This window comes from Cucumis sativus, chromosome 5 (assembly GCF_000004075.3).
Source record: "Cucumis sativus cultivar 9930 chromosome 5, Cucumber_9930_V3, whole genome shotgun sequence".
Lineage (NCBI taxonomy): Eukaryota > Viridiplantae > Streptophyta > Magnoliopsida > Cucurbitales > Cucurbitaceae > Cucumis > Cucumis sativus.
This window is the reverse complement of record NC_026659.2, coordinates 10,424,684-10,448,549: the sequence shown is the minus strand read 5'-3', so window position 1 is coordinate 10,448,549 and position 23,866 is coordinate 10,424,684. Positions and strand designations below refer to the sequence as shown.

Here is a 23,866-nt window from a genome sequence, read left to right as displayed (position 1 = left end):
ATTAGGTGATAATATAGACCTCGCGAATCATCCGTGATTGTTTTGATGAGGTAGAACCTGTCAGTAAAGCAACCGAAGGTTTATTCTCGACCCCTTCCATGTTCTCTAATAAACCAAGCAAGTGCTCATAATGCTGAATAGCAAGTAACTCAGTCGGAACCATGAATGCTGCCTACAGATAATAACAAGGAATCTCAGATTTTCACAGAATTTACCTAAAATGAGAAATGACTATTTTTAAATTATAAAGTAACCAGTATTTGTTCAAGACATCAAACAATGTATTAAAACATATCTAAAATATCCAGAAGATAAACCTGATATCCAGTGCCTATAACTTCCATGCATGCCAGAAAAGCAACGATTGTCTTCCCACATCCTACGTCACCCTGGAAAGCACCAAGATAAATGTCATATGTACATTACTTGCTGTAGAGCAAAGAGGGAATTTTATTCAAATGTAGATTACCCTCAAACAAAACAACACAGCCAATATCTATAGGTTAGAGTCCGAGAGTAATTCTTCAATTATAGAGTTTTAGTGGTTCCTTTTCACAGAATTTTGAATGCAAACTCCTTTTTCTAAACTAGTTTGCTGTATTAATGCTTCTTTTACCTGTAGGGATGTCCGAATTATTCTCCTCCAGAGGAGTAAGACAGGTTTTCAGAGATCAAACTCCCTGGACTCAGAGAGAAATTTTTTAGGACTTCTCTAGGTCAAATTCGGTATAGCAACCTTTCATGTTTCATACTTTTTGGACGTCTAGAGGCTTGCTTCTCAAAAATTAAATCTTCCTCGGTCTGGAAGAGAGAATTTAGATCAGTTTCTATAGGGTCCTTCAACCATTGATCTTCCTTCGCATCTAATCTTATCAAATGATCATCTTCCTCATTGCTCACACTAAATGGAGAGTCAAAATTTGAAACAAGCTTCTTTTCTGATGATTGGAGCAAAGTTTGGCTAGGAGAACCTCTCAAGAACTTTATCTTTGATTGGCTTCTTTATCAACTATATGCTATGAATGCCTTTCACAATGGGGATCTTCAAGAAGAGGTATCTATGGACTTGCCACCTTGTTTTGAGGTAGACCTCGGGATTAAAAAAGTGTGCAAGTTAAAAAGTCATTGTACAGTCTTAAATAGTCTCCTAGAGCCTGGTTTGAAAGTTTTGAAAAAATAGTCACGAGATATGGATTTAGTCAAAGTCAAGCCGATCATACTACGTTCTATAAACAAACAGGAAATGATAAGGTTATGAATTTGATAGTTTACGTTGATGATATCATTCTTAGAGGCAATGATGAGACAGGATTGGCTTTTGTGAAGAAAAAGTTAGCTGATGATTTTCAAATCAAGGACCTAGGAACTTTAAAATATTTCCAAGTTCAAAAGTGGCATTCTTGTCAACCAAAAGAAGTATATACTTCATCTACTTACACAAACATGTTTGCTTGGTTGTGTTAGAATTAGTGGATTTAAGCCCATCCGTAGATTTGCCCTAATATTCTTTCTTTGTTTACAATAAGCTATTGTTGTCTTTTTATTTTCCCCTATTGCATCTTTAGTGATTACTAGAAAATAAAAATAGAAAACAATACCGTGGTTTTTCTCCCTACTCTAGGGTTTCCACGTAAACTTGTGTGTTATTTCTTTTGTCATTACCTTCAATATGGTATCAGATCGTGATAACGACAAAATCCTATACGACACCACTCTTAATGGAACCCAAAAAGAGGAGACTACCAAAACAGTCGCCAACATTCGTGCCGTCGTCGCCGCCACAATGCACTCACCATGGACACGAGAATCGTCGCCGTGATGGACTTCTTCTTTTACCTTCAAAGCACGTTGATCAGCTCAGATTCTCAACCACACACGTTATCGACCTCTTCTACTGCCCTCAACCAGCCACAAACGTCCGTCCATGCGCCGATCTACTGTCCTCAACCAGCCGCGAACGTCCATCAACCTCCGATATGCTTTCCCTAGCTGCATCGACTTCCAATCTGACCTCAGCTGCTGTCCAGTGCCCAACCATCAGTCCCTATCCAGCTGCAAACCCTAGCCTCCTTTACCACCTTGCCGCAAACACTAGACCTAGTAGCTGCAAGCCCTAGATGTATCTCTAATTCAACCACTATCCAGCCACATCCTATGATGTAATATAGAATAAAGCTATGGTTAAACAGCTGTAGTTAGTTAGTAAAACAGTTTAAACAGTTAAACTGTTTAACAGTTAAGGCTGTTTCATAAACAGTAATTTCAACTAATTGTAACTACTTACAAATTCTCAATAAATACCCCTTATCTTAGCCATTATTGGCAGAGAATTCTTTTGAAAAATCAATCCAACTTGAATTACATCAAATTGGTATCAGAGCAGCCCCGATTCTTGGGACGGAATGGCTGGCCGAAGAGTTAACAACCCTGCCACGGGGGAAAACCGTGTGCAAGAAGCGGCGGAGGAAATCACCGTCCTCTCTCCAAAGACATCAACAGTTCGCTTGCTGGCTGTTGAAGAATCTTTGGGAGATCTCCACAACAAATTTGATAGGTTGATGGAAAGTGTCGAACTGTTAAACCGAAGAGGAGAATTCCCACAGCCACCACCACGGAATGAAATTAACTTCCAAAACGACCAACGTTTTGGTGAAGCAAGAGGCCGGCGAGCAAGGGGATACATTAGAAACATGAACAATCCACGAGGACTTCAAAGAAGGAGACCCGGTTACGCTATACAGCAACAGATTGACGAAGACCTTCAAGAAGATCAAGAAGCTTGGCAAGAAACCCAAGAAGATGATTCTTCAAGCGGGGATGAACAAGGAAACATGTGGAACTTCAATGATGAAGCACGAGCAGGAAGAAATAACCGAAGAATTGAGGCCAGAAGAGGAGAATACCACGATTATAAGATGAAGATTGACCTTCCCATGTATGATGGCAAACGAAACATAGAAGCATTCTTGGACTGGATAAAGAGTACTGAAAACTTCTTCAACTACATGGATACACCTGAACGCAAGAAAGTCCACCTAGTAGCCTTAAAATTAAGGGCTGGTGCATCAGCTTGGTGGGATCAGTTAGAAATCAATAGACAAAGATGCGGGAAACAACCGGTTCGCTCATGGGAAAAGATGAAAAAATTACTGAAGGCAAGATTCTTACCACCAAACTACGAACAAACTTTATACAATCAGTACCAAAACTGCCGCCAAGGTGTCCGGACAGTAGCTGAGTACATTGAAGAATTCCACCGCCTGAGTGCAAGAACAAACCTAAGCGAAAATGAACAGCACCAGGTTGCAAGATTTGTGGGAGGCCTTCGATTCGACATCAAGGAAAAGGTCAGACTACAACCATTCTGTTTCCTGTCTGAAGCAATATCATTTGCAGAAACGGTAGAGGAGATGATTGCAATTCGATCCAAGAATCTAAATAGAAGATCAGCATGGGAAACAAATTCGACAAAAAGCAAAACAAACGACCAACCTTCAACCTCAACAAAAGCAAAAGGGAAAGAGATTGATAATCAAGAAGTAGCCGTTGAAAGAAAGAAAGAACAGACGTTCAAGCCTAGTGGTCAGAACAACTACTCCCGCCCGTCATTAGGAAAATGCTTCCGATGTGGCCAAACTGGCCACCTGTCCAACAACTGTCCGCAAAGAAGAACCATTGCAATAGCCGAAGAAGGAGGACAGACAAGTGAAGACAGTATAGAAGCAGAGGAAGAAACTGAACTGATTGAAGCAGATGATGGGGAAAGGGTCTCTTGTGTTATCCAACGGTTACTAATTACGCCCAAGGAAGAAAAGAACCTGCAACGCCACTGTCTTTTCAAGACAAGATGCACCATAAACGGAAGAGTATGTGATGTAATCATAGACAGCGGCAGCAGTGAAAACTTCGTAGCAAAGAAATTAGTAACAGTCTTGAATCTAAAGGCTGAAGCACATCCAAACCCTTACAAGATAGGTTGGGTGAGAAAAGGAGGAGAAGCCACGGTCAGCGAAATCTGTACAGTCCCTCTCTCCATTGGAAACGCCTACAAAGACCAAATTGTTTGTGATGTCATTGAGATGGATGTATGCCATCTCCTACTAGGAAGACCTTGGCAGTATGATACTCAATCATTACACAAATGGAGAGAAAATACATATGAGTTTCAATGGATGGGAAGAAAGGTAGTCTTACTCCCTATAACGAAAAAGATTAACGAAGGATTTTCTTCAAAAGTTTATTCTTTTGAAATTGATTCTTTGAAGACGGCTTTAAATGAGATTGAAGGGAACGTCTCTTTTGGGTTTATGGCCGATGGAGAGATTCATCTTTTAGTGGCCATATTTGATTTTTTGTCTCGATTTTATCCCTTCGATCACAATATTTTTGTCCAAAATGTAGGAGGTTGGTTTGGTCATACTCCATTGCACCAGATGGATTTCAACTTTCATGACAAACTCGGGACGAGTTTGATGCTAAGGGGGTGGAATGATGTAATATAGAATAAAGCTATGGTTAAACAGCTGTAGTTAGTTAGTAAAACAGTTTAAACAGTTAAACTGTTTAACAGTTAAGGCTGTTTCATAAACAGTAATTTCAACTAATTGTAACTACTTACAAATTCTCAATAAATACCCCTTATCTTAGCCATTATTGGCAGAGAATTCTTTTGAAAAATCAATCCAACTTGAATTACATCATCCTACCACAAATCCTACCAGTTTGCCACAAACCCTAGATCTATCCAACACCACAACGAACCAAATCCTACACCACTACCCGACCTGATACTATACCTCTCCAGAAACTTTACCCAATTGTCACCCCGGTGTTGGTAATCCTCATGCCCAGTCGACATTTGAGGTTGGTGAATCCTCGACTTAGTCCAAACGTCAAGTGCAAGGCTTTTCTCAGGGTACCGCCCAACAACAACTGGACATGCTTAGATAACAAATTGTGGCATTCATCTGAAGAGAGTAAATGCAGTTTCCACGATTGCTAGTTCAGAATTTGTGCTTTTATAGTTTTGACGGGCCTTAATTTGTATTTCTACTGTTGAGTTTTTACTTTTCAGCTTTGCTTTTGTCTACCGTAGGAAGCTTATATTGTTATTTGGTTGTTATCTTGGCCTTTTCAAGACCTTATTATTGTTCTTGTTTTTTTGGATATGACGAAGGTACTAATGGGGTGTCAACCTAGTTGAGATGTCTGGGTGCACCTACTGATCCTCTCTCTCTCTCCCATTTCTAGGCTTCTCTATTACTCTCAATGTGTAACTCTCTTGTACTTTGAGTTTTAATAATATTGAAGTTCGTCTCTTTTTTTTTAAAAAAAAAACAAATTGCGGCATTTGAGGCAACACTAGGGGCTCCTACAAACACTCCTAGTCATGGCATTCCTCCAACCTTATTGATGTATTCCAAGAATCCGGTAACGTCGTTCCCTAATTTGTTTTCTTCTTATGTGTCTATTGGCATAGTCTACAGGATATTTTTTAGGAGAGAAACTGAAGGGCCAAAACTGTTTCTTGTGGTCCCAGTCTATGAAAATTGATCCTAGAGGGACGCCACAAATTTGGTTTTCTGACAAAGGAAATACCCCGTCCGCTACCAGAAGATCTCCAGAAACGCTAGTGAAAAGGGGAGGATTCTTTAATTTGGCCCATGTTAATCAACAGTATGTAGCCACAAATTGGGAAGCCTTTGTTGTATGCTGCGACTGCTAAGGACATTTGGGATAAAGCTAAGAAATTGTATTCGAAGCATCAAAATGCTTGTCGGCTCTACACACTGCAAAAACCAGTCCATGAATGCAAGCAAGGGGCAATGGATATAACATCCTATTTTAACAATTTTTTTCTGATTTAAGAGGAAATGGATCTTTGCAGAGAAATGGCATCGGACTATTCTAGTGATGGCATACGGTATTCTAGAATTGAAGAGACTAACAGAATATGACTTTCTTGCTGGCCTCAATTTGAAATTCGATGTAGTTTGTGGGCGTATACTGGGCATAGACCTATTCCTTCCCTAATGGAGGTTTGTTCTGAAGTTCACCTTGAGGAGGACCACACAAGCGCCATGAATATTCGACCACCCCCGCAATTGAATCCGTTGCCTTCAATGTGAGCTCCACTACTCATGACAGCGAGTAGCACAATGGCAAACTAATCCCTATTTGTGAGCATTGCAAAAAACAGTGGCACACCAAGGACCAGTGTTGGAAACTACATGGTTTTTCCTCCGACGGTAAGAAACGGCCTCCCAAACAAACAGAATTTGAGGCGGGCCTATATGACTAAGTCTGCTGGACCTTCTCAACCACCTATGAACTAGGACGATCCTAGTTTGACCACACTAGGAGCTATTGCCCAGTCAAGTATGCCTCAATCTTTCAATCTTATTAGTGTTGTATTAGATACCTAGATTTAGATAGAACTAAGGGTAGTTAGTTACATAAGGCAGTTCGATGGTTATAAATAGGAAGTTGGGGAGGGAAGAAAGACATGAAGAATTTGGTGAAGTTAATGAACTGTAACATTCCTTAAAAGAAAGGAAGGGCAAAGGATTAGGATTCTTTTACTTGTTTGTTCTTTAATATTGTAATTTTATGTTTGAGATATCAATAAAATAGAAACACTATATCAGTGTTCTATCAAATTGGTATCAAAGCACTCATTTCCTGGGAAATTGAAGGAAAATGGCAGTCACAAAAACTCTGGAATCCATAATAAAAAATGTGGAGCGAATGGGAATTCAAATCAAGGAGACCAACCAGCGGATGTTAAAGTGGATTGAAATGATAGAGAAGGAAGAAACAGAAAAGAGAGAAATCAAAAATCAAAAGCAGTTGTTAAAGGAGAAGGAAGAAGCGAAAAGGAGAGAAATCAAAGAAGATTCGCTAATGAAACATATTGAAGACGTGATTCCTGAGAGATCTACTACGAGCAAAATAGAAGATCCATTCAGCTGAATAAAGTTGCGTGAGAATAAGGTAGGGCAAGGTGAAGAATTCATATTGGAAATAATTGAATAATCGAAAAGGAGCAACAGTATTATTGAGCACTTAGAGGATCAAACGAAGAAACAGTAACATATTCAGTACATCAAAAGCTTGGCGAAGAAAAAAATTGAAATGAGTGTAGAAAGCACAGCATCGGCAAGTCAAATGTTGATGACAGACAATACAGTCGAAGGAAGAAATATACCGTCGAGAGAAACCAAGAATGAAGAACGAATGAAGAAGATAGGAATTGAAGAAGATATGAGTGATCCAAACGAACTCAAGAAGGTAGAATTACCAGTGTTTAGCGGCAACGACTTCGATTCATTTTTTTAGGTACCGAACAGAAGTTACAAAAGTATAAACTGGGTGATTTTGGGAAACTAATCGATGCAGCAATAAGGTTCGAGGAAACGCCATTAGATTGGTTTCGATCAAATAAGGTGAGCGAAGAACTGTTCTGCGGACGAATTTCAGCCATCAAATGGGAAACAACTGTAGAAGGTCAGCAAGAATTAACGATGAGATACGAAATGAAGATTCGAGTGAAAAAAAGTTGTTGCTTAAGGAAACAGATACTGGTTGGTTGCGATGGAGAATGAAGAAGCTGGAAGTGGTTTCGTCGCGATGGGAAAAGAAGCAGCAGAAGCTGGTAGTCGTCTGGATGCAAATGAAGAAGAAAATGACGGCAAATGGATGGGAAAAGAAGACGGTGGCAGTCGTCTGGATGTGAAGGAGAAAGAAAACGCCAGAAAATGGCGGTCCACGGTGGTCCGAGGAGGTGATCGGGAAGATGGGAAAACTGCGTGAAGAAGATGAAGTTGCACACAAAGGAATGCCAATGACGTGGCAGAAAGTGATAGGAGAGAAGGCTAGTGCAAGAGGAATAAACCCTAAAATCTTGGGCTTTATTTTTTCAGCAGGCTTCAACATTTGATAAATGGAGAGTCAGAATAGTGGAGGTCCATTATTGTGTGGAGGAAGTGGGTGGATATTTTCAAGAATGGGGAAAATGGAAAAAAAAACGTGCCTAAGGATGGGGAAAGGAAGAATGTTTTGGATCAGTAATAGGGGACTGGTTTGTGGGCTGAAGGCAGTGGATCTGTTTGGAGTCCAGAATTTTTTGAAGCTAAAGGGATTTTTTTTTTTTCCTTTTCAAACTTGATGAGCATATCATTGTGAAGAGTTGTAATTAAAAGAAAAAGGGGATCAATTTTTGTGATCATATTTGTAAGCACACCTTGAGGACAATGTGTTTTTGAAGGCCCGGGTAATGTTAGATACCTAGATTTAGATAGAGCTAAGGGTAGTTAGTTACATAAGGCAATTAGATGGTTATAAATAGGAAGTTGGGGAGGGAAGAAAGACATGAAGAATTTGGTGAAGTTAATGGGCAGCAACATTCCTTGAAAGAAAGGAAGGGTCTGGTTAAGGTTCTTTAATATTGTAATTTTCTGTTTGTGATATCAATAAAATAAAAACACAATATCAGTGTTCTATCATGTTGATGGGAAGACCCCTGGACTCTGGACTCTAGCGCCACAGATCATCTGAGAGGTTCTTCTGAGCATTTTGTGTCATATTTTCTTTATGTCGGTAATGAAAAAATTAGAATTGTCAATGGCTCCTCGGTCCCCATTGCTAGGAAGGGGTAAAAATTTTCCTTTGAAGGGCTATCCTTACATAATGTGTTGCATGTGCCTAAAATATCTTATAATTTGCTGTCTATAAGCAAAATTACCTATGAATTGAATTGTAAAGCAACATTCTTATCTGCTTTTGTTTCTTTTCAAAGCTCAAGGAGGATGATTGGCTCTGCCCGAGACAATAGGGGACTCTACCTCCTATGATGATGCTTCCTCCAGTAGAACCTCTAAGACTAGTTTTTTATCTTTGTGCTTTACCACTTCTAAAAAAGATTGTATGTTGTGGCATTTCCGTTTGGGCCACCCTAATTTTCAATATATGATACACATTTATTTCCTCATTTCTTCTCTAATGTGAATGTTTCTACCTTATACTGTGATGTGTATTCGGGAGAAATAGCATCGAGCCTCCTTTCCCTCACAACGATATAAACGGTGGCTTGTGACCTTCATTGATGACCATACTCGTCTTACAGGGATCTTTCACATCTTCGACAAATCCGAGGTCATCTCCATTTTTTGAGACTTTTATCACACCGTAGAAACATAATTCAATGCAAAAAATTGAATTTGTAGGGAGTGAAAATGGTCTTGAGTTTCAAAACCATTCCCTTAATGATTCCTATCCTTCAAAGGGAGTGTTCACCAGAGCTCCTATGCTTACACACCCAACAAAATGGGGTTCCCAAGAGAAAGAACCGTCACCTTCTGGAAGTAGCCCGTTTCCTCCCGTTATCTACTTCCCTTCCCTCCTATGTGTGGGGCAATATTCTTACCGCAACTCATTTTATCAACCGAATATCTTCTTGTGTCCTCCACCTCCAGACTCCCCTAGAATGTTTCAAAAAGTCTCATCCCTCTACTTGTCTCATCCCTGATGTTCCCCTTCGGGTGTTCTAGTGTACTATCTGCGTTCATGACCATGGCCCTTATTAAACCACCAATTCATCCAAAAGCTTAAGCTAGTGGTTGAAGGCAAATTTAATTATATATCACCAACACTCCCCCTCACTTGTGGGCTTGAAATATTTGAAAGGCCCAACAAGTGGAATCAATTTTACCTCACTTTTGGGTTTGAAATCTTTGAAAGGCCCAATAAGTGGAAATTGATTTTAATTGGGGAGGAAACGACAATGCAGTGGCTTGAACACAGGACCTCCCTAGACCACCTGCTCTGATACCATATTAAACCACCAATTCATCCAAAAGCTTAAGCTAGTGGTTGAAGGCAAATTTAATTATATATCACCAACAGCCCTAACCAGACAAAGTTCACCCCTCGAGCCCATGCAAACGTATGATTTCACGTACAAAAACAGCACCCACAAATTTTGCACAAAATGGATACCAAGATTACATCATACCCCTTGGATTTGCAAGTCTCTCAATAAAGTCCACTGTGAAGCATAATTACAAATGAGAAATTTCTAATATGCCCTGGTGTGACAAAAAAGCATGACCTAGTATATTTTTTTTCCTAAACGAAGGTTGTTTCCATGAAAAAAATGACAATATACAAGAAAAAAGTTGAAAGAGAGAAACCTGCAAGAGCCTATTCATAGGAATTGGTCGCTTCAAGTCCCATATAATTTCTGCAATAGCTTTCATCTGACTCACTGTAAGGGAATACGGAAGGGCTTTAAGGAACTTTTGGGTGAGGTAAGCCCAATCCTTCATATATGCAGCATTTAAATGAGGTTGACGATACTTGTCCAGCAAACAATCTTTCTCTATTCTTGTACCCAGACCTTCCAGCATTTGGAACAAGCGTGCCAACTGTTAAATCATAATATGTGGTCAAGTATCAAGAAATTAAAACAAATTATAACCAAATGTAACCATTAAAATTATCTGAACTGTTGACATTTGACAACATGTTTTCCTCCTTTTTCTTTTTCCTTTACTTTTTCTTTTTATTGAAACCATAACAGGGAACCCTTGAAGGATAGGCAATTATACTATTTACACTATTTTAACAATACTCAGACCAGCTCCTTCATTCAACTCTTCCACGGACAGATGAAGGAATACTAATGTTGAAGTAGATTTAAAATAACTTTACCTGCAGGTAAAAAAACTCGTCAAACATAAGACGTTTGCGAGCCAAATCAGCTTCCTTTATACTATTTGGCCGATGAATCCCGTTATATGCCTGCTTCATAAGATTCCCCCAAGTCAAAATGAGGGGGAATTCCATTAAATGATTATAAACAGATAAAGTTAAGAATGATAGCTTTTTAAACATGCACAGTAATGTGATGCACACATATTATACAACTGAAAATATTCTCTAGGGTAACAAACATTCCCAGATCCTACTAAGTGGTAATTGTATCAAATATTTTAGAAATACAAATTATAATGAGTATTATAAATATTGAGAGCCTTAAAATTCCAAGTATTTCAAATTAACTTATCCAAATTACTTATCGTCACCATCATTATGTAAAAAGGTGTAGAATATCTTCTTTCCTATGCTAATGCATAAATACCCTACAAATGAAAGAACAAAAGCCAACCACCAATTCCTAGTAGCTTTTTCTTTCTTTTTTAGCCATAAATAACTGATGAAGTACTCAATCGTGATTCACATCAAGGTCTATCAATACTAAGTAAAGCAATTATTTACTAAGGTATTGTCTATTTGTGATTTATATCTCAACAATCATTCCATGACTAACTGCTATAAATGTGTGATTTACATCTATTACGATAGATGTGTGGTGTTGAGATATTTTAATGGGCTTCACATGCTTTTAACAACGTTGGGCATATAACTCTACCATATTTGTAAATTGTTCTAGCTCCAGTTATATTTACCATTATTTTGTGGCATATTTCATAGATGTCAACTGGCCTTTGAGAGTGGGTATTCAAACTTTCAACCTCTTGGTAGAAATATCATTCTCTAACTACTTGAGAAATGCTCAACTAGGAAATACTATATTGTATACTATAACACGGTAGAAAAGAGAACACAAGGTTTAAGTGGAAAACTCAAGAATAGGAAAAAAAACCATGATGGAGTCTCTCTTTCTATTTTCACAGACAATAAAAGTTACAACAGAAAACAACTTTACGGGCTCTAGCAAGTCCTAATACAAAAATGGAAATAAAATTATGGTAAAGTAAAATATTAAAATATCCTCAAGGCTATAAACTATCAATAAACTATCCTTAAGAAATGTTACAACCATGAAGAAGAAGTAGTTTCAGGAAGAAGGGTGGAGCATTTATAACCCCGCTGATGAAGGGGATACCCAATGAAGACACATTTCTTAATACGAGGAGTAAACTTAGTTTGATTAGGGCCATGACTATGAATTAAGGCAGTACACCCAAAAACCCAAAGGGAATCAGGAATTGCACGGTAGGGCATGATTCCTGAAGGCATTCAGGAGAAATTTAAAGTTGGAGGACACGAAAAGGCATTTGATTAATAAGATGAGCAACAGTGAGAACTACATCCCTCTATAAGTACAACGTAAATGAAGTAGACAGCATGAGAGACTGATCAACCTCGAGGAGGTGACAATCTTTTTTTCACTACCTCATTCTCTTCAGAGGTATAGGCACACGAGCATTGGTAGACAATGCCTTTAAAAGACAGAAAGTCACAAAGGGATTAAGGAACTCACGACCATTATCACCCCACGAAGATATTCATGAAACCTCAAATTTATGAGTGAGGAGAAAAACCCCTGTGAGACAGATGTGATCATCAATAAAGGTCACAAACAATTGTTTCTCCGAAAAGGTGGTAATACTCGATTGACACCAAATATCACTATGAATAAGGATGAGGGGTTAAGAAGGTTTATAAGGTTGAGACAAAAAGGCGACTCCATGCTTTTTTGCACGAATGCACACATCACAGGACAGAGAAGAGACATCAACTTTATTAAATAAATGAAGAAATAAATATTTCATATATTGGAAATTTGGGTAACCACGAGGAAAATGTCACAGCATACAATCTTTTTCTGAAGTTGAAATATAAGAAGACAACAAACTAGTCCTATAACAATTCCTAGGGGGAGCATCATCGTCAAGGAGATAGAGTCCTCTATTGTGTCGGGTAGTGCCAATCGTAGAACAGGCAGAAAAAGTTTTGAAGTCTCTCTACCGTCACAACATACAATCTTTTTTTGAAGTTGATTAGGGACAATTTGTTTCTTTTTTTTTTTTTTTTTTGAAAAGGAAACGAATCTCATTTATTATAAAAAATGAGGTAGAGCTCAAAATACAAGAGGATTAGGGACAATTTGTTAAATTATGAAGTAGCATCCACGTCCCCTATTTGCACTCATGACCGTGTTTACACAGAGTGTAAAGATGAGACACATTCTTTTTTTAGAATATAATCAATAAAGATCGAAGCAGGGAGTTTTCTCCTTTCCAAATGCGCTTGTGAGGATCCCCTAGTCTACGTATTGGTATCTCACCAGTTAGATACCCAAACTTGCGATGCCCCTCGAGGACCATTTTAATGACCGAAACCAGGAGAAATAATTTTGACCATTCAACTTTTCTCACACAATTAACCCTATGAAATTTCCCACAGAGCCTGACAAATAGTTTGCAGAAATTAAAGTAGGAAAAGAGGTCACATCTGGTTGATACATGGGTAAACCAGAAGGAATGTCAGTATTTACTGTATTGGAATTTAGGTTTGTGGAAGCACGTAGGGCTGCCCCAAGAGCATCGATTTGTTGCTAAGAACTTGTCTCAAGATTAATCAATTATTGTTGTACCATTACCAGGGATAAACCAAGCAAACCTTGATGCTCATAACTAGGCAACGCATGATGAGAAAGACCCATTTGCCGCAAGAAGCTTGTTGCCGTGAAAAGGGAATTTACCTTTATGGTAGGCTGACGATTCACTAAACTCAATTTCATGGTGTATGTTTTGGCTAGGGTTTTCATCAAAGGGTTATGCAGTGCTAGAATTGGACAAATATGCAAGGATTGGAGATACAATCAACAGGTAGTGGCAGTGATGACAACGAAAACATCGATGGCTCCGACGGCAGCAGCAGTGGCTTGCAAGGTTGGTGCAAAACTAAGGTTATCTTGCACCGGTTGGTTTTCACCAATGGTGGCTAGGGTTCCGTTATCAAGTTCTGATACCATGTTAAACGGTACAAAAGAAAATAGAAGGTTTACGTCGAAAACCCTAGAACAAGGAGAAAAAAACCACAATAGAGAGTCTCTTTTATTATTTTCACACCCAATGAATGCTACAAGAGAAGACAAGTTTATAGGCTCTAGCAAGCCCTAATACAAAAACGGAAATAAATTTAGGATAAAGTAAAATATTAAAATATCCATGGGGCTATAGACTATCAACAAAGCCCCTTATTTCCAACATATACTAATATAACAAATTAGTCATACGGACCCCTTAAAGACCACCCGTCAAAAGATCTTTTTTTTTTTTCATGAATAAGAAACGATCTCGTTTAAAAATGGAAACCAAACTTTTCAACAATGAAATGAAAAAAAGACTATTACTTAAAACAATAGATCTTAAGAAAAAATAAAGTATTCAGATATCAACAAAATAGAAACATTCCAATTAAGACACAGACCCCAAATTGAGCAACAAATTTCTTTGATGATATGACCTAATAAATAGGGGAACCCCCAATATGACAAATCAGAAAGAAAAAAATACAGGGTGGAATAGCTATGGTGATAGATGCGAGGGAAACATTTACCAAGACACGACCATGTTAACTATAGCATCAAAAACAATCTATAAAAAGAATTCTCCTAATCTAGGAAGATTCACAAAAGATCATTAAGACTAATTGTAAAAGACAAGTAAAAATATTTAAACCAACCGTGAGTCTGTACAAAAATAGATTACAAAAAGTTTGAAGGAGAAATTTGTCCATGAAGATTCCGTCTTTCCTTTAATTCTTCTTTTATTTGAATTTAGATGCTAGTTTACGGCTCTGCATATGTATGGCTTAGGTAGATGAAATATTCAGTATTTTCTCTCAAACCTCCCCCATTTTCCAGTGAACTAAAGCAAAAGGACACTTACATCACGAAGACGTAACAGCCCAAAACCCTGAGTTATGTCTTCCGGAATGGGATCCACATTGATAGGCAATGCATCTATGCCTCTGCATGAAACATAAAAATAAATTTGGGCATGAAAAAAGAAGTTAAAATCAATTAACCAGTAGTAAACTGTTAGGTATTTAGTTCCCTGCACTCAAAAAATACTCAACAAGGACAATAATAGAGACAAACTGGTCTGATATTGATATTAGATTCAGTGTTTTAAAATGCCCAAGCGCAATGGCCCTTTGGAGCCTAGGTGCAAGGCGCACAACCAAAACATTGATGGATAGAAATGAGACTTGTCCAAAAAAACAAAAGATGTATAAGAGTTAAATAACAGTCATTCAAATATAAAAGAAACCACACTCCGGCTCCCTTTTTCTCCTCCGGCGTTTGTCATCTTTCTTCGGTAAGTACCCTAGAGCCCAAATCTTCTTGTCCATCCCTGTTTCAAGGGCAGTCTGATTTTGGTGAAAATGGAAGTAGAAAGATGCAAAGTAGAGAACACCCCTTACTGTATTTGGTTCAACAAAGATTACTCCCATATAGAAGACGTGGAAGCTCGGAAGATCTTGTCATTATAAAACACTAAATTCAGATGGTTCTTGATGGAAATTTATGAATTCTTGCGTGGCCCCGAGAATGGTTTTCTCCTTTGAAACGGTTTTCATGATTTTGGAAGTTCAAGGCTCTTAAAATTTAGGTCAAAAGTAAGTTGGGTTATGAGGTGCGTAGCTTGAAAGAGGAACAAATATTTATCCTTCATCCATATTTGTCTTGGTGTCTCTCGTCTGGGCTGGAAATCCTTTCACAAAATGTTGGAAAGATTCTTGATGAAGCATGATTATTCGATTTGGTACAGCAATCATCTCCAGACCTCTTTGCAGCCTCCTTCTGAGTCATTAAGAGCAAGTTATGCAAAAAAGGTGATGCTTAATGGACCTTTGTTCAAGATTTGGTAAAACAGAGTATTTCTTCCGTTGTTCTGACCTCAGATTTTCAGAGTGCAACTCAGTATTGGGTCATTAAAAATTCGGAAGTTTTAAAAGAAGACTTTGATAATCTATGGATTATTTCAAGATTATTTGCGTTTGAAGATTGGAAGAAAATTAGAAAAACCTTGGAGGATCTTTTTCAATCAAAAATAATCATTAATCCATTGTTTGTAAAGAATGCTTTGATTAAATTGGTTTGAAGGATCTGTAGAAGAGTTTGTTGGAAAAGAAGAGGTATGGCAAATAATGGGTTATTTCATTTAAAGTTTGAGAAATGGAGTAAAAGTAAACATAGCAAACCATCAGTAATTGAAGGCTATGGAGGATGGATTAAAAAAAAAACGTCCCTCTTGATTATTGGAGCAATCAAATGTTCAAAGTTATAGGAGATCATTTGGGAGGTCTGGAAAATATCGCTTCTGAAATGATCAACCTTCTAAATGTTTTCGAAGCAAAGATTCAAGTAAAAAGAAACAAATGTCGTTTCGTACCAGCTACATTAGAAATAACAGACTTTAACCGAGGGAAGTTTTTCTTACACTTTTGTGATTTTAAACAGCTTGAACCTCCTCCTTTAACCAAGGGTCACTTATCATTTGAGGATTTTTCAAACTCATTTGACTTGCAGAGATTAAACAAGGTTTTTAAGGATGAAGGAGTTGTTCATGATTCATTCTTCCCGGAGGAGTGGAATATCTCAAATCAATCCAAAAAATTCCTTCATATACAAGGAATCCTTTTGAAGCTTTGAAACGGTGAAGTCACCAACTTTTAGCCTCGTCGGCACCGGCACCGATTACCTCCCCTTAAGCAACAGTGATTTTAAATTTGGATACCAAAGAAAGTAGCATGACCTCGGTTGGATTTGAAGAGCTACACTTAAGAAGGAGAGAGATTAAGAAATTTTGTTTTGAAAGGAACAAGAAAAAAGTTGTTGAAGAGTCACTTTTAATGAAGAAAGAGAAAAATATGGCTGTCTTCTTTTACAGCTGGAAAGTCACCTCAACCAGCCAACAGCCCTCACTTTGGTGATCCTCCTTCCTCCAATCCTATGAACAAAAAGCTAAAATCTGGAATTATTTCAGCTACTATTTTCCGAAAGAAACCAACAGTTGCTGCCCCCTCTCTTCAACCCTTCATCTTCAGCTCCAATCTCCTCTTCTTCCCTCTTTTCCTCATCAAAAGGCTCCCAAGGAAATTTGAAAAGAAAGAACTTTTCCAAGATTTTTTTTTAAAAGAAAACAAGCTTCTTTATTATTAATAAACTCAAAGTATAAGAGAGCTATACAATGAGAATAACAGGGAAGCCAAGAAATGGGGAAGAGAGAGAGAGGATCAGTAGGTGCACCCAGACATCTCAACTAGGTTGACACCCCATAGCACCCTCATCATATCCAAAATACAAAGAACAAGAACAATACTAAGGTCATGAAAAGACCAAAGTAACAACCAAAATAACAATAGAAGCTACCTACGGTAGACAAAAGCAAGGCTGAAAAGTAAAAACATAACGGCAGAAATACATATCAAAGCCCATCCAAACTACAGAAGCACTAATTCTGAACTGGCAATCGAGGGAAACTACATTTAATCTCATCAGATGAAGGCGGTCCAATTGAGGCAAATGTCCTCTATGGAGTAATCTTTGAATTTTGCATTTCAAGAACACCAAGCTGCTGTGTTTTTTTTAGAAATCTCTACGATGTCAACCCAATCCCTTTTTTATCATAGAAGATGTGTTGGTTAGGTTCAAACCAAATCTTAGCTAGATACGCTTTTATCAAATTAACCCAAATTAGAAAAGTTTTTTTTTTGATAAATAAGGCCCCCTCAATAATTGGAGCACATTGGCGCTAAATGAACCATCAAAGACCCAAACTGATTTGACCATAGAAAATGTCGCCCAATTTATACAGGCCTTCATAGAACCCCAATATAACCCTTTCAATGTCGCAAAAAGACTTCGTTATCACCCCTTGCTCATCCACCAGTTCTGTGATTAGGTTTTTCCTCTTTTTTGCATTAACGAATCTGTGAAAAAAGCCAGAATTTTCATCTCCTAGAACAAACCAATTTAGTTTACTTTTCCACATTACCTCAAGCTATTTCCGAAGTATTTTATCAAGAAGAAGAAATCAAAGAAAATTTTGGCAAAACAGTACTTAAAAGCCCAGATTTTAGATGATCAAGTACCTGTTTTGCTTGAGAAAAATATTGCCCATTCTCATTTATAGTGTTTTAAAAGGCTCATTAAGGCGCGCGTCTAGGCTCAAGTCGCGCATATGGTGCTTATTTGTGAAGATGCAGGCATTTTTACTAAAGCCCGGCTTAGGCACGCGCCTTCCTTGAGGCACGCCTAGGTTCAAGTCGCATTAAGTGTGGGCTTCTTTATAACTAATGGGTTGGGCTTTAATAAAAAAAAATATATTATTATATAGGTTTAAAAAACCTATTACGTGAAAGTTAAGAAACGACTTTTTTTCTCCCGCACGTCTTCATCTACCTCTTTCGTTCCCTTCCTGCTTCTACTTCAAAGAATATTTTATACATTTTATAATATTTTATGCATTTCAAAGAGTAGTTTTCTGTTGTGTTTCATTTTTTGGGTAGAAAACTAATTTTATAATATTTTATACATTAGAGTTAAGTCTCAATTCCACTTTGGTTATATACTTATATTTTATACATTGTTGGTCTGCTCCTTTCAATTTTGTAGATACATGTGTGTGTATATATATTTTTTCTTTTTATATATAGTGCACCTTATGAAAAAAGCTCGTGTCTTTTTGTGCGCCTTACGCCTAGGCTCTAGAGGACCATTGTGCCTTAGTGCACCTTGAGCCTTTAAAAACACTACTCATTCATCATTCATCAGCTTTTTCCAGCAGCTCCAAGTTGTTTGTAGAGGCTAATCCTGATTTATTGGAAGTCAGTTGCACCCAAATACAAGCTCCAGCCCATTCTTCTTAGTCTTTTTCTCATCATCCTAACTCTACCCAGTTTAAGTACTCTGAGTTCTCTTTGCCTAACTCCAAGATAAAATTTATGAAGGGCTCTCCAAGCAAAACCCCCTCTCAATCAATCCAACGAGAAGGGTGAGCCTTTTTTCGACTCTCCTTTCAGCATTAGTAGTGAGAAATTGGAGCATTTGAATAGGTCAACCGAACTTGAAAGTCATAAACGTTTTTAGCCTCTAGAAACCGATCTCAATGCCCTATTTCAATGCGAGGAAGAGCCAGAATCCGCAAAATCGTCGTCTGCTACTCGTTCTTGTCCCCGATCTTGCGAAATACTAGATCATTTAAAATCAATAGTTGCTGATTGTGAACTAACTTGATTCTTCAGCAGTTTAATGTATTTTCCTCAATGTAAGACCATCTTTAGTCATTCTTGGATTTTCCATCATATGGGTGGCAAGTAAATCCTTCGCGCTGCTGCTGAATAGTGGAAGACTTCTTCGAGCTTCCTCTGGATTATGGATTAATTTGGTTAGGCAATTTCAAGGCAGCCGGTTGCATCTTCTTGAAAGTTTTTAGGTTAAATTTAGTTCTTTATGAGAGGATTTTGCATCATGGTTTGTAATTACATTTCTTTGGATATGATTTTGTTTAGCTTGTCTCTTCTATTTGGAAATTGTTTTGTAGCTTTTGTTGTAGAGGTAGACTGAATTTTCTCTTTTCTCTTGCTCTTAGGTATAATACTCTTATACTTTGAGCTTAAGGCTCTTTTATTAATAATAATTTAAGAGGCTTGTCTCCTTTTCGAAAAAAGTAATAGTCATTAACACAAAGTTAAGTGAAATGACACAAAAACAATCACAACTACAATTCTAAAATCCTAAAGATCGAAGTCATCTTCACTAAATAGGTCATCTTCATTCTCTCCATCAATTGACTTATAACCATCTATATCTTCTTCGTTCGTCTCAGAGTCATTCAAATTAACTGGTGTGGGGCTGGGCTAGGGCGGTAGTTGTGTGGAAGATGAAGATGAAACATAAAGCTTTAGTCTTAAACTTAGTTCTTGGGGAACCAGCTCTAGATTATTAGGCATGTTCTTTTGCTCCAGCAGCTCTTGAAACATCACTCCATGGTAAAGAATCGTCGTTGAAAACAAGAGCATCATCCTCCTCTGAATCGTCATCCATTCTTCCAAGCAACCATTAATTACTATCATCGATTTCTTTTAAAGAGATAGGGTCAATGATGTCCCGAATATTATATCAATGCTTCAGTGATCTATTATATTTAATGAAGACTAAATCATTTAATCGACTTTGAGCAAGTCTATTTCTTTCTTGCTATGAAGCTGTAAGTATATAACAAAGGTTTTATTGTTCGGTTTGATTACATCCACACCTAAAGGCACTACAAGTCATAGAATATACCTAATCTGTTCAAAAACGCTCTAATCACGTTCACATTCCAAGGCACTACAATCCGCTCAGTCAAAAGCCTTCTCAAGATCAAGTTTCAAAATCCAACCCTTTTTCCTTTTGGATCAAGAATTTGCCTTCCTTCAATGAAAGCACTTTGGAAGGGGCTGATGATGGAGTCCATGACTAATTTCAATCTTTTTTTTGAAAAGGAGACAAGCTTCTTTATTATTAATAAACTCAAAGTACAAGAGAGTTATACAATGAGAATAATAGAGAAGCCTAGAAATGGGGGGGAGAGAGAGAGTACAAGAGAGTTATACAATCACTAATTTCAATCTTTCTGCTAGGACTTTTGCAATTACCTTATAAGATAAGGTGGTGAGACTAATTGGGCGAAAGTCCTTCATAACTGAGGCATTCTCTTTTCTTTGAACGAGACAAATGAATCTCTTGAACGCAAGCATTTAGCCATCCATTTCTATGAAAGTCATCCATCAAAGGCTTAAAGGAGTCCTTTAAGCTAGACCAATGTTTGACAAGAAATTTCGTTGTAAAAACCATCCGGGCTCGGGGCTTTGTTTCTACCAAGAGCTTTTACTGCCAAATAAATTTCCTCCACTGTAAACTGAGAGGTGAGGGTTGTGTTCTGAGTTGGAGTTACAAAAGGCCAATCATTGAATGGGGGAATGAATCTGACTCCTGGGATCTTTGTGTAAAGGTTCTCAAAGAAACCCAATACAAGTCTTTCTATATCTTGAAAGGAATTTGTAACCGCCCCATTCTCATCCTTCATTTCTGAAATAAGGTTTCTTCTTGTCTTTGCATTCAGAAAATGGTAACTAGAAAGCCATACTTTACCCTTTTTTCTTTTTCTTTTTGAAACAGAAACAAGACTATCTCATTTAATTAATGAAATGAATCTAGTGCTCAAAGTACAGAAAAATAAACAAGGAGAAAAAATACAACCTAAAACCAAAAAGATAAACAACCAATTGAATTTGACCCCTGAAAATAGCTGGAACAAATGAAACAAACAAGAACAAAATGGAAGGCGATGCAGTACATACCTGGCTATAATATCTCTAAGAAATGTTGGACTCGATCCCCTTTTAGAAGGATATATAGGATATGGCCTCTCCTTTGCATAAAGTGGCACATTCTTTTCGTCTTGAAGAACATCAATGTTATATTCCCTCATCTCATAGTGATCTTCAGATGGCATAGTCCTTACCTAAGTGGAAAACAAAGTGTCAAGTCGTCATAAGAAAGGCTAAATAAAGTTTTAAAAAAAGAAAAACAAAGTTCTTAGAGTGCAACATAGTGCAGTATCTACCATCATCCATCAAAAGGTAGTAGTTTTAACTTCTATATTTTTGGACCTTGCTAATTTACAATAGTGGTAACTGGTACTTTGTCTAGCACAAAGGATACTACTAACTCATAAGCTAAGAAGCACAAAAATAAACAATTGACACAGATACGTACTAACATTCCGACACATCATTTACTTAAAAAGTAGGACACAAGCACATTGAAAACAAACTTTTCGTAGATTGATGAGTAGATAAAAAAAAATCAAGGAAACAAGGGAGAAAATACAAAAAAGAAAAAAAGAGAGGATTGCTTTTGCAGCATGTCCACAAACAAGAGAGGATTGCTTTACAGAATTCGAAATTGAGAGTTACAAGAAAGCGGCAGCAAAAGTTTTTAAGTGCAAAGAAACATAATGAGACGGAAAAATGTTCAATGATTAGAAAAAGGAATAAAAATCTTTAAAAGGTATGTTATTTAAGTTATCAGGCAATGAAACGGTACATACTTAAACCATAATAAAAATCAAACAACAGAAACTATACTTGAGATTCTAGAAATTTACCTTACCACTTACACAAACAACCTCTCCCTCTTTATGCTTCTCTCCAAGACTACTTAGAAAAGGCTTGAACGTAAACCGATTACCACGAAAAAATTTCTTCAAGTGCAAATAAATTTTCTTCTTTCCACCAGTACTATCATCAACTGTACAACCAGAATGTGATTCTCTTTCTGCAATTTCACAGCACACAACTACCTCAAGAAATGAAAAGGAGTAACTAGCTCTGATTCCCCTGCAAGAAATACATTTTTATTTATGAAAAAAAATTGAAACGGAGATTGTACAAAGTACAACAAGCGATAATGGAAATAAGATCAATAGGTGCGCCCAGACATCTAAACTAGGTTGACCCTCCACCCTCATCACATCTCTAGATAAAATCAAAAACAAGACCACCATTACAAAGATCATCTACCCTCAACTCAAACAATAGACATAAACAATTAGAATACAAGACCTGACTAATAATACATCAAAATGAAAGACATCCAGTTTAGACAACTGTGTTGCAACAATTAACTTCCAAACCCATTGGCCATTGACAACTTTCATTGAGAAAGAATGAAAGAATACACGGACATACAAAAAAACAAGCCCACCAAAACAAACCAACCACAAGAAAGGCTTCCAACTTAACATAATCTTACCAAGGAAATAATTACAAAAAGATTTCAAAACCAAGGCCCAAAGAGAAGCATGGAATCTCGCTAAGGACCAAATCTCTGAAGGATCATTCTCATGACCTCAAAAAAACTCGACAGTCTCAATAACTAACTAAGAATAGGTTCACTCCATTGTGGCTCAAATGTTGTAGAGTCGTGCGGGCTATCCCGTGAAACTAGTCGAGGAGCGCGTAAGCTGACCAGGACACTCACGGATATCAAAAAACAAAAAAAAAAAACCTCTAAAAACTCTCTTGTTCTTTTCACCCCAAATATCCCAACCCACAACGCACCCCTTGTAAGCCACAAACACCGGCCTTTCTATCTAAAAGAAAGGCATATGTAAGAAATATATATTTCATGGATGCACCTTAAATCTTGCTCTGGATCCTCTAGGTAGTCAGGTCTCCAAATAATTTAGGATTTCAGTAGTTAGTACTAGGTAAACTTAAAACAGTTTTCAAAAACTAAAAAAGAAAGAATTGGAAAAAAAAAACAGCTCGCAAATCTCACAATAAACAAAATTATGAAATAGAGGTATTCGAAATAAAATGAAATGTCACCTACTTGTCAATGAAATATACCAACTATTTCAGTTATTTGTACAAAAATATGACTTTTTTTTAAATGGAGACAAGCCTCTTTACTAATGCTCAAAGTACCAGAGTAATATACTAAGAGCAAAATAAGAAAAAGACAAAGTCAACCAAACAAACTAAACAAAGATGATCCCAGACAAAACATATGGGAAAACGACCAACAAACTATCACAAAATAGAAACAACGAAAGAACCAAAGCAACAAAGAGTTGAGACACTAGTAAGGATCTTAATACAAAGAAAAAAATAAACACTTTGATGAAAAGTGCCCACTTCAGACTGAAAATTTGAATACCACATGCTTCAATTTGCAAAGAGAAGGGAGAACCAAGAAGAGGCAATTGGTTGCTTCAAAACCATCCAACCCAAATAATTTTGTCTAGAAATCTCTGCCTCCACTGAAAATCATGATGATGTAGACAAAACATCCAAAAGCTAAGACTTTTAAGCTAACTGCATCAATTAGAATCTTTTGCTCTTTCTTGAATATGAGAGAACTAGTTCTGAATAAATGTTCAAAGACTTGAATCCCAACACTTTATCTGCAGCCTTCAAACCTTACAAAGTACCCAATTATTGGACCAAAAGGTGGCTGAAACCAGATCTCGAAAGAAAACTAATTTGCATTTTT

The 23,866-nt window shown here is 37.4% G+C and overlaps 1 protein-coding gene across 2 annotated transcripts in view; it reads right to left on the bottom strand.

Moving 5' to 3' along the window:
- Nucleotides 1-23,866, bottom strand: part of LOC101221994 (ATP-dependent DNA helicase homolog RECG, chloroplastic) — a 44,595-nt gene that overhangs the window by 5,551 nt on the left and 15,178 nt on the right. For both annotated transcript variants that reach the window (XM_011661536.2, XM_031886432.1), the window contains 7 exons: nt 21,975-22,206; nt 21,166-21,329; nt 14,703-14,784; nt 10,711-10,800; nt 10,191-10,424; nt 318-389; nt 20-172 (listed from right to left, as the gene is read on the bottom strand). In XM_011661536.2, coding sequence (XP_011659838.1) covers nt 20-172; nt 318-389; nt 10,191-10,424; nt 10,711-10,800; nt 14,703-14,784; nt 21,166-21,329; nt 21,975-22,206 — 1,027 coding nt within the window. The remainder of the gene's footprint in view (nt 1-19; nt 173-317; nt 390-10,190; nt 10,425-10,710; nt 10,801-14,702; nt 14,785-21,165; nt 21,330-21,974; nt 22,207-23,866) is intronic.